We start from the raw sequence: 10,615 nt of genomic DNA, 5'->3' as shown, positions 1-10,615 counted from the left end.
ATGACTATCTGCGAAGCACTGTGTTGGAGGCTTTAAATATATTGTGTTCATTTTTGAATTTTGAATTTATAACACTATTTGCTTCAAATTATTTTCCCAGAAGAGAATTTATATCAAATAAGTCCATCATGGCCTCATCTAAGAAGCAGAACTTACTGAAATATCTGTAAAAATTCTGTGGGCCAAGGAGAAATGAAGTTTAGGGGACACAGCTTCTGTGAAAGTGATGAAAAACTTTGGGAACAGTTAATGGTGATGCTGTAATGTAATTAATGTTACTAAACTGTGCATGGGAAAATTGTTGAAATGGCAAAGTTTTGTTGTATAAATATTAACACAAATAAAAAACGACCTCTATGGGATAATCCAAAAATTTACATTTAAAGGAAAGCTGGTTAATTAAAAGGTGAATAATTTTGAATAATATAATAATCTACCTCTGGAAGGGAAGAGTTATGATGAAATGATCAATTATCCTCAGCAGTAATGATTTAATCCAGCATCAGTGGTGCCTCTTAATGCGATACACATGAAAATGACACACCATCACTTTTCTGAGATTCCTGCTGCAAAGAAGTAACCTGAATCTAATCATGAGGAAACATCAGAAAACCGAATTGAAAGATACACTACAAAACTGTCCTGTACCCTCCAAAACTGTCAGTGTCATAAAAGACAAAGACTGAGTAACTCTTCCAAATGAAAGAAGACTGAAGAGCCATGATGACTAAATGTAATACATGATACTAGTTTGGATCCTGACTCGGGGGAAAAAAACCCACAGGATGTTATTGGGACAATTAACAAAATTTGACTGTGAACTATATATTAGATTAATTTTTCTGAATCTTATCATTGTTCTATGGCTGTGTGAGAGAACATTTTGTTCTTAGGAAATGTACCCTGAAATATTTAGAAGGGATATAATGTCTACAACTTATTTTCAAATGATTCAGAAAAAAAAAATGTGGATACGTATACATACATACACATACATACAAATTTAGAAAGAGCATTAAAGCAAACAAAGTTAATGACTGGTGATTCTGGGTAAAACGTCTCAGGAGTTCTTTGTACTTTCTTGCAATTCTTCTGTAAGTTGGAAATCCTTTCAAGATTAAAAAGTATTTATTTAAAAGCACAAAAATATCTCAATTGGATTTAATAAATGATAGGAGAAAGCTTTTAGGGTAGTTTAATCTATGATAGCTCTAATCCTACACAAAATTAGTTCACTGATGAAAAGTAACTAATTCAAGCCCTCCTCCACACATGGTACAATAAATCGTCTCATTTGGACCTATCCCAGAATTCAGACCACATTGGAATGTTAGCTGCTGAACTGCTCCCTTTTTCAATACAAACTAACCCTGGGGTCAGGACCTACCAGGAACTACTACCACTCCCTCAGAGAATGTTTCAAATAGACATACTTAATTGTTGATGATTCAGATCTCTGGCGACAGAGAGTGAGCAATATTTTAGTGAGTTGGCAAGATTCTTCAATGGAGCAAGAAGAGTCTTTTATGTGCAGGGAACAGGAATCTCTGAATGTATCCAAGCTCTTCTGTCCCCTTTATGTAATTAAAATTTGTTGTCACACTCAATATTCAAATACTGGATTACACACTGCATTGTGCTGTGGGATTGTGCAGAGGGCTAATTTAGCAGAATGGTTTGCACATAGGCCTCAGGAAATTGTTGAACTGAATATATCAAGTAAATGTCACAATCTTTACTTGATTCTTATGAGAATTCTACAAAATATTCAGGGCAGACAGTGCGATCCCCATTTTACTTAAAAACTCACATAGGGAAATCATGCAATTTGCCCAAGATTCTACAGATAGTAAAAGAAAAAAATGAGAATTCAAACTGTTAATATTTTTACTCTGCTGATCAGTCTGTTGATGTCTTAGGGGAGGTTACAGATTTACCTCCATTTCATACTGGAGGAAAGCCAAGTTTTCTTGCCTTTTGGAAACAGAGAGAGCCATTCTCTTGAGGTAAAACTACACATTAAATAGGTAGTTCCACATCACTTCTTTTTTTCTTCAGCTATAAAATGGGAATAATGTTCACCTATCCATTGTATAGGGACCTCTGGTGGCATAGTGCCCAAGGCACTTGACTGCTAACCAGAAGGCTGGCAGTTCAAACCCACCAGCCACTCCTCGGAAAGAAGGTTGGGCAATCTACTTCCGTAGGGATACTGCCTCAGAAACCCAAGGCGGGGTTGCTATGAGTCGTATCCAACTTGATGGCAGTGAGTTTGGGTTTTTTTTTTTTTTTTTTGGTTTGCCCATTGTATAAGGAGCTCTGGTGGTGCAGTGGTTAAGCACTTGGCTGCTAACAAAAAGATTGGAGGTTTAAGTCCACACACAGGCTCCTTGGAAGAAAGTCCTGCTGATCTATTTCTGAAAAATCAGCCATTCAAAACCTACGGATCCACAGTTCTACTCTGACACAGATGGTTTGCCATGAGTCAGAATCAACTCAATAGCAACTGGTTTACCCACCATACAAACTTTACTGTAGAAATCTAATATAAATTATGAATGCCTTACAGATTAAGAAGAACTATAAAACTGTGATTATTAGTAGTACTACTATTTAACAATGTTCTCTAATTCATGTTATAACAGTCTGTTGTTTTTTTTTCTGTGATGACTCAGAAAGCAAAAGATCATACCTGTTCCTTTTGAGGGAAACTTGGCAGCTTAGATGGTCTGGAAGATCTTGGTGCTGACGTCTCGTGCTGCCTAGTAAGGACAGCCCACTTGGAAATTCTTTTATTGGTGTCCTCATAATCACCAAGGTGCCAGGCAAAAAAACCACGACTATATCTTCCTTGCATATCCAGAATATCAGGTTTTGGTTGCCTGAAATAGAAACAAGTTGGTCAGTTCTCAAATTGAAAAAGCCTAGAAGCAAAGCCAGGGATTTTCAAGTAGTTGTTTCACTTATGTGATTTGAGGTGATTTCTAGCCATGTGGCTTAGGAAAGCTAAGAACCTGACCCAATAGCCAGTATTCTGAGAAAGTTCTGGACTCTCTTCACTCCACTTTACTGGATGTCCAGCTGCTAAAGATGTAGGGAAAAATCTCCTGAAATTGGACACTTATCTAATAACCTCATTCCCGAGGACACGTGGGCAGGATGCCTTTTTGAACCAACCATGTATCTTCCTTGCATAGGGAGTTAAAGATGGCATGTTAAGGGTGAGAACTCATGACATTTATGCATTCCCCTGGAAGGCATGGCCTGCCCATTTTGAGTTTCATGGGCGTTTAGTAAAACATGAGCTTTGTGCTTTCAGATGCCAGCTTTGGATAGTGTGTTAGAAGAAAGATCTAGGTGCTATCCTTTTTCCTCAGGAAAATTCTTGGCTAGGTTCCAGCAGCCTTAAATTAGAACATTATCTGAACTTTTCCTTCTGATGATAAAGGGCCAGCTCTGGAAAATTAGCAGAAAAAAGGGATTTTAGGGTTAAGGATTTGTCATTTCATTTTGAAAGTTGTCTCTCTAGAGAGCTCCTTGGGTCTTCTTAGCCCCACAATCCCTCTACATGGGTTGCCAGAGCCATCAACAAATGTAAAGTTCTCTTCATAGAGTCTGAGTTTTATGAGTTCTCAAGTTCTTTGGACCAAGATTTGTGGCAGGTCTGCATGTACTTCACTCATTCAGGAACATTCTAGCACCACACACTGTACAAGGCACGGGGAGACCATGGTAATAATACAAGGTCCTTATTACCATAGAGCTTATCTTGCAGTGAGGGAGACCAATGATAAACCAATAAACACAAGGAGTCCCCATGTTACAAGCAAGATCTGTTCCTAAGTCTGTCTGCAAGTTGAATTTGTAGGTAAATCAGAACAACCTCGTAAGTGTCTTGAAATGACCAGATATGTCACCCCTGAGCAGTATGTTAGCCTACCCTTCCATGCTTTATGCCTTGGTATATTTTTTTCCTCTTCTGAAATATTGGTGCTCTCAGGAATTGCCCCCTCCAAAAAAAATAAAGTAAAATAAAATAAGCTAGTCTCATCTACATTAAATGTTTGGACTGGCAAATAACCTCTCTCAACAATTTTTTCAAAACCTCAGGAAAATCCTCGTGGCACTTACATCAGCACTTGCTGCTTCGCCTTACATTTTGATATTGTGTAAATTTGCCTTCATTTTGAAATGATTAAACTCACCTCTACTTACAATAAATTCTTCATCACAATCACCTTCACTGGGTATACATGCAGCTTTTAAGTCATTGGAAAAGTTTTGAGCCTTTTCTTGCACTTAAGTAAGGCTAATAAGCATGTATTTAGTTGATTTTGATTGCCTACCAAATTATTGATAGTCTTTTCATTTCAATAACTAAACCACTGTGTTTCCTAGTAATAACTATAGCTTTCATTAGGGCAGAGCTTTCCACATCCTCCATTATTCTCACTTTATCCTTTAAATTATTCCAATCTTTAACCTACTTGTTGTTGTTGTTATGTGCGGTGGAGTCGGACCCGACTCATAGCGACCCCTCCTTGGGTTTCTGAGGCAGTAACACTATGGAAGTAGATTGCCCCATCTTCCTTCCAAGGAGTGGCTGATGGATTTGAACCACCAGCCTTCTGGTTGGCAGTCAACAGTCTATGCTTTTCCAATGACTGATGACATTTCACTTCTTTTTGATTGCTTTATTATTTCCAGTTTATTTTCAGTCATGATCATCTTCTTTTTGTTTGATTCATCACCAGCACTTGCATTAGTTTTTCACTTTAGAGGCATGGTTACAAGGGTAAATAAGAGGAAAATTTAAACCAAATACCAAGTTACACAGTCAACACAGTGTTAATAGCAACATGGTCCAACTTAAAAAAGAAGACAGTGTTTTACTTCCTTGAACTAATGAACTGCTGAAATTACACAATGTTTTCATGATCATGACAAAGGAATGTATGTATTCATTATTATGAACCCTTGTGTTTAACTCAAAGTTTTAATACAGTAGGCTTTATGGTAATCCATTCTTAAGCATGAGTTCTCCCTAACTCTGACTTTCTTAACTTGGGGACTTATTGTTAGTTAAATATTGAGGAAGGAAAATACACCCAAATAAGAAATAGGAAACACCAGAGATAGTATTTTTATGAGGGTAACCAAGAGGGGAGCAGAGAGCTAAATGAAGCAAGATAGTGAGAAATTCTTGCATGCACAGGGGTCAGACACTCCCTTTCCACTACTGAGAACCACAGACTCCTGATGTTGGGAAAAATTGACCATGTCCCTCACCAGCAAACCCTCTACTGGCTTCCTGTGCCCTCAGTTGTTGTTGTTAGGTGCTTTCAAGTTGCTTCCAACTCCTAGCAACCCTATATACCACAGAACGAAATGCTGCCCAGTCCTGTGCCAGCCTCACAGTCTTTGCTATGTTTGAGCTCACTGTTGCAGCCACTGTATCAATCCATCTTGGTGAGGGTCTTCCTCTTTTTTGCTGACTCTCTACCACACATGATCTTTCTCCAGGGACTTGTCCCTCCTGATAAGATGACTGAAGTAAGTCCGACCAAGTCTTGCCATCCTCACTTCTAAGGAATATTCTGACTGTAGTTCTTCATGGTATATTCAATATTCTTCAACAACATCATTATTCAAAGGGGCCTTCCTTATTCATTTTCCAGCTTTCACATGTGTATGAGGCAATTGAAAATATCATAGCTTACGTCAGGCACACCTTAGTCCTCAAAGTGGCATCCTTGCTTTTTAACACCTTAAAGAGGTCTTTTGGAGCAGATTTGCCCAATGCAATATGTCATTTGATTTTTTGATTACTATTTCCGTAGGCATTGATTGTGGAGCCAAATAAAATCAAATCCTTGACAACAGTGTATTTTTCTTATTTCTCTGTTTATCATAATGTTGGTTATTGGTCCAATTGTGAAGATTCTTGTTTTTGTTATGATGAGGTTTAATCCATAGTGAAGACTTTGATCTTCATCAATAAGTTTTTCAAGTCCTCTTCACTTTCAGCAAGCAAGGTTTTGTTATCTGAATATTGTAGCGTGTTGATAAGTCTACCTCCAGTCCTAATTTGACCTCATATAGTTCATCATCTCAGATTATTTGCTTAGCATACAGATTGAGTAAGCATGGTGAAAAGATACAACCCTGATGCATACCTTTCCTGATTTTAAACCACCTAGTGTCCTCTTGGTCCAGTGCATAGGTTCTGCATAAGCACAGTTAAGGGTTCTAGAATTCTCATTCTTTATGATGCTATCCATAATTTGTTGTGATCCACACCATCGAATGCCTGTGCATAGCCAGTAAAACACAGGTATGTTTTCTTTCTGGTATTCTTTACTTTCATACAAGATTCATCATCTTCTGAATCCAGCTTGAATATCTGGCAGTTCCCTGTCTATATACTGTTACAACTTTTTAAAAATCATTGTGTCTGATGTTAAGGATATTGCTTGATAATTTCCACATTCTTTTGCATCACCTTTCTTTGTAATAAGAAGCTCTGGTGGCACAGTGGGTAAGGCATTTTGCTGCTAACCAAACGTCGGTGGTTCAAACCAACCAGCTTCTCCATGGGAGGAAGATGAGGCAATTTACTTCCATAAAGATTTACAGCTTTGGAAACCCTGTGGGGGTCACCACGAGTCAGAATTGACTCAATGGTGGTGTTTCCACCCCCCCTCCTTTGGAATGGGCCCGAATATAGTTCTCTCCCAGTTGGTTGGCTAGGTAGCTGTCTTCCAAATTTCTTGGCATAAACTAGTGAGCACTTCCAGCATTGTATTCATTTGTTGAAACATCTCAATGGATATTCTGTCAGTTCCTGGAGGCTTGCTTTTTGTCAGTGCCTTCAGTGCAGCTTGGACTTTTTCCTTCAACACCATGAATTCTTAATCATATGCTACCTCCTGAAATGGTTGAACATCGACCAATTCTTTTTGGTATAGTGACTCTTTGTATTCCTTCCATCTTCTTTTGATGCTTCCTGTGGTCATTCAATACTTTGCCAATAGAAACCTTCAATATTGCACCTTGAGGTTTAATTTTTTTATTCAGTGCTTTCACCTTGAGAAATGCTGAGCTTGTTTTTTTCTTTGGATTTTCTAAATGTGGTCTTTGCACATTTTATTATAATGTTTCACTCTCTACTGACTTCTCATAGCCCTCGGAATAACATCCAAACTCCTTAGCATAGCATAGCAGCTGTGTGAGTGGTTGCTGTTTGCTTTTCGCCTATTTTTATTTTATTATTATTATTATTAAATGATCTGACCACTGTGGGCCTTTCTAGTCTGTTCTCTTTGCCCTGCCCCTATGTGCAAACATGCACACAGTGCCTTTTTATGCTCTCAATCCTCCCTTTTCTTTATATTAGCTTTGAAGAAGGCGCATTCTCAGATCTTCAGCTTTTGGCTTTGCGTCTTTCTTCTTTGTAATTCCCTCCCCTTCTTTCCTGGCAATCTGAAACCTAGGTCATGCTTTAAACAGCAACTTGTCTGTAAAGACTTTCCTGATTCCTGTCAGGCAGAAATTTTTCTCCTTCTGTAGTATTTTATATTGGACTTATTTTGTAGAACTATTAGAATATAAGAGTCCTGGTGGCACAGTGTTTAAGTGCTTGGTTACTAATCAGAATGTCAGCAGTTCAAACCCACCAGCTGCTCCACTGGTGAAAAATGTTGTGGTTTGCTTCTGGAAAGATTTCAGCCTTGGAAACCCTGTGGAGCAGTTCTACTTTGTCCTATAAAGTTATAATGAATTGAAATCAACTTGACAGAAATGGGATTGGACTTAAATTTCTAGTTCACCTTCTGTGGTAGTTAAGGTTATGTGTCAACTTGGCTGGGCCTGGTGGCGTGGCTGGGCAGCTGGATGTAGTTATTCCTCATGGTGAGACTGGTAATCAACTCCATGGTGGAATCTACTGGAGCCACTGAGTGGCTGCTTTAGTGAAGTGGGCTGCTTCTAGTATATAAGAAGCAACTTTGAGGAAGGTCTCCAGCTTTTGGCATACTTGAATCTTGCATGTAGCTAGGTTGTTATTCAGCAGTCTGTCATGGTGTCTGCCTATCTTGGGACTGTAAATGAGACTTGAATCAATGGCCTGCCATGTGGTTTGGTAATATTGGGACTGTGCAATTTTATTTGTCAACCTTAAACTTGTTAGCCTCAACAGCCAGCAGCTACCTGATTGAAGAGACACCTCTAGCTTCAGTGGGCCAGGAGCAAGAGGCAGAGCGGAAGCCCAAGGTCAAGGAGTTTTCACCCAGGCCCTGGACCTGGCACTTTGAACTTGGACTTCTAGCTTCCAAAACTGTAAGAGAATAAACTCCTGTCTGTTGAAGACACCATGGGGGTATTTTCTGTTAGAGTGGTGCTAGGTAACCAAAACACCTTCCCCAAACTCAGAACTCCTTAAACGGCACAGAATGTGTCTCATTCAGCATTCAATTCCCAGTACTTATTATCTTGTGCTGTGGTTATTAGTTGCTATTGAGTTGATTCCGACTTATGGAGTGTGTAGAGAACTGCTTAGTAGGGCTTTCGAGTCTATGACCTTTCAGAAGTGGATGGTCAGATGTTTTCTGAGACACTTTGTTTGGTCTGTTTGAACCACCAAACTTCCCATGAGTCATCAAGCACTTAATGATTTGTGCCATCCAAGGATATTTCACACCTAACTAATCTTTGATGAAGGGTGTAATCAGAGAGGGAAGAAGCAGGTCAGAACTGGATTACTTTAAAGGTGTCTACATTTCTTCCCTTCCATTCACCTCCTCCCCACTTGCTTCTACAGCCTTCTTTTCCCCTGTGACCAGTGACAGATTGCAGAAATGGTTCCCTACATCGTAGCTTGTCTAATCAAATCCACTGCAGTCAAGTAGATTCTGACTCAGCGACTGCCGATAGGGTTTCCAAGGCTATACATCATTGTGGAAGCAAGACTGCCACATCTTTCTCCCAAGGAGCAGCTGGATTTGAACTGTTGACCTTTCAGTTCATCACCAAGTGCTTTAACTACCATACAAGCAGGGTTCCTTTGCCATTTACAAGGACGGATTAATAGCTGAGAATATTTTCAAGAAAGTTTAAGGGGTAGGATAGCTAATGGTTGGAACAGGTATTGCTTATAGCTCATGTTAGCTTGATTAATAGGAAAACCATTTCATATAAATGTGTAAATTTTCTTAAAAATAATATAGAAGTAAATATGTTGAATAGTTTAGAAAACTCCTTTCACAAATTTAGCCTACATTTGAGTGCTAAAATATTTTGCAATATATTTTAAATTCAGAATATCCTATGTGCTTAAATCACCAGAAGCAATGGAAACATTAGTTGTAATTTGAAGATTTTAAAGATATTATAGAAATACTAGTCATATCAACTATGGAGATTTGCATACACTATATTGACCTAACAAATAAACTATAAAGTTGAAATAGGTAAACCAAGGAACAGAAAATTTGGATCCAGATGGAACACAATTGTAGGCCATCCTTAATGGTTCAGTGTTAGTGATAGCCATACAACAGCAGCAAACACACACACACACACACACACACAATCAAAATAAACAAACCAAAGATTCTTAGTTTAACGTTATACTACTTAATACTTTTCTTAATTGTGATTTGGGTGAAAGTTTATAGAGCAAATTGATTTTCCATTGAACAATTCCTTCACATTTTGTTTTGCGACACTGATTGCAATCCCCACAATGTAACAACACTCTTCCCACTTCCTTCCTGTGTTTACTGTTCCTATTTGTCCTTCTGAGGTTTATCCCTGGGCAAATGCTGCCCTGTTGAATTTGTATGGTTGGCTGTTCTAAGGACTGCATACCTCCCTGGTGTTATTGTTTATATAATAGGCCTGTATATTATTTGACTGTTGAAATATATTTGACTGTATAGATCATAAAAAGTTATGGATAACATTTCAAAGAATAGAAGTTCCAGAACTCTTAATTATGCTCATGAGGAACATGTACACAGACCAAGGGGATACTGCATAGTTTAAAATCATGAAAGGTGTGCATCAGGGTTGTATCATTTCTCCACATTTATTCAATCTGTAGGTTGAGCAAATAATTTAAAAAGCTGGACTATATGAAGAAGAACACAGCATCAGGATTGGAGGAGGACTCATTAGCAACTTGCAATATGCAGATCACACAATCTTGCTTGCTGAAAATGAAGAATGAAGTACATACTGGTGAAGACTATTTTTCCTCATTGAATTCCCTTGGCATTCATATTAAAAATCAGCTGGACATAAATACGATACTTTATTTGTGGACTCTCAATTCTATTCCAAAAATCTATATGTGTATCCTTATACCAGTACCAAAATGTCTTGATGACCAAAGTGTTGCAGTAAGTTTTGAAATAAAAAAGTGTAAGTCCTTCCACTTTGTTCTTTTTAATGATTGTTTTGGATATTCTGGGGTCCTTGCATTTCTATATGAATTTTAAGTTCAGTTTGTCAATATCAGCAAAGTAGCCAGCTGTGATTTTGATAGAGATTGCATTGAATCTGTAGATCAATTGAAAAAATATTGCCATCTTGACAATATGAACTATTCTAATCC

At 38.2% G+C, this 10,615-nt stretch overlaps 1 protein-coding gene across 1 annotated transcript in view; it reads right to left on the bottom strand.

Annotated features, from left to right (window-relative positions):
* Positions 1 to 1,819: 1,819 nt before the first annotated feature.
* The window catches only part of CUNH4orf45 (chromosome unknown C4orf45 homolog), a 75,684-nt gene continuing 66,888 nt past the window's right edge, over positions 1,820 to 10,615 (bottom strand). The window contains exons 4-5 of the mRNA XM_007951647.1: positions 2,693 to 2,882; positions 1,820 to 1,840 (exon numbers count right to left, since the gene is read on the bottom strand). Coding sequence (XP_007949838.1) covers positions 1,820 to 1,840; positions 2,693 to 2,882 — 211 coding nt within the window. The remainder of the gene's footprint in view (positions 1,841 to 2,692; positions 2,883 to 10,615) is intronic.

The sequence above is a fragment of the Orycteropus afer genome, unplaced genomic scaffold (assembly GCF_000298275.1).
Source record: "Orycteropus afer afer isolate SDZICR_OR568_19922 unplaced genomic scaffold, OryAfe1.0 scaffold00305, whole genome shotgun sequence".
Taxonomy (NCBI): domain Eukaryota; kingdom Metazoa; phylum Chordata; class Mammalia; order Tubulidentata; family Orycteropodidae; genus Orycteropus; species Orycteropus afer.
This window is presented reverse-complemented; position numbering and strand designations above follow the sequence as displayed.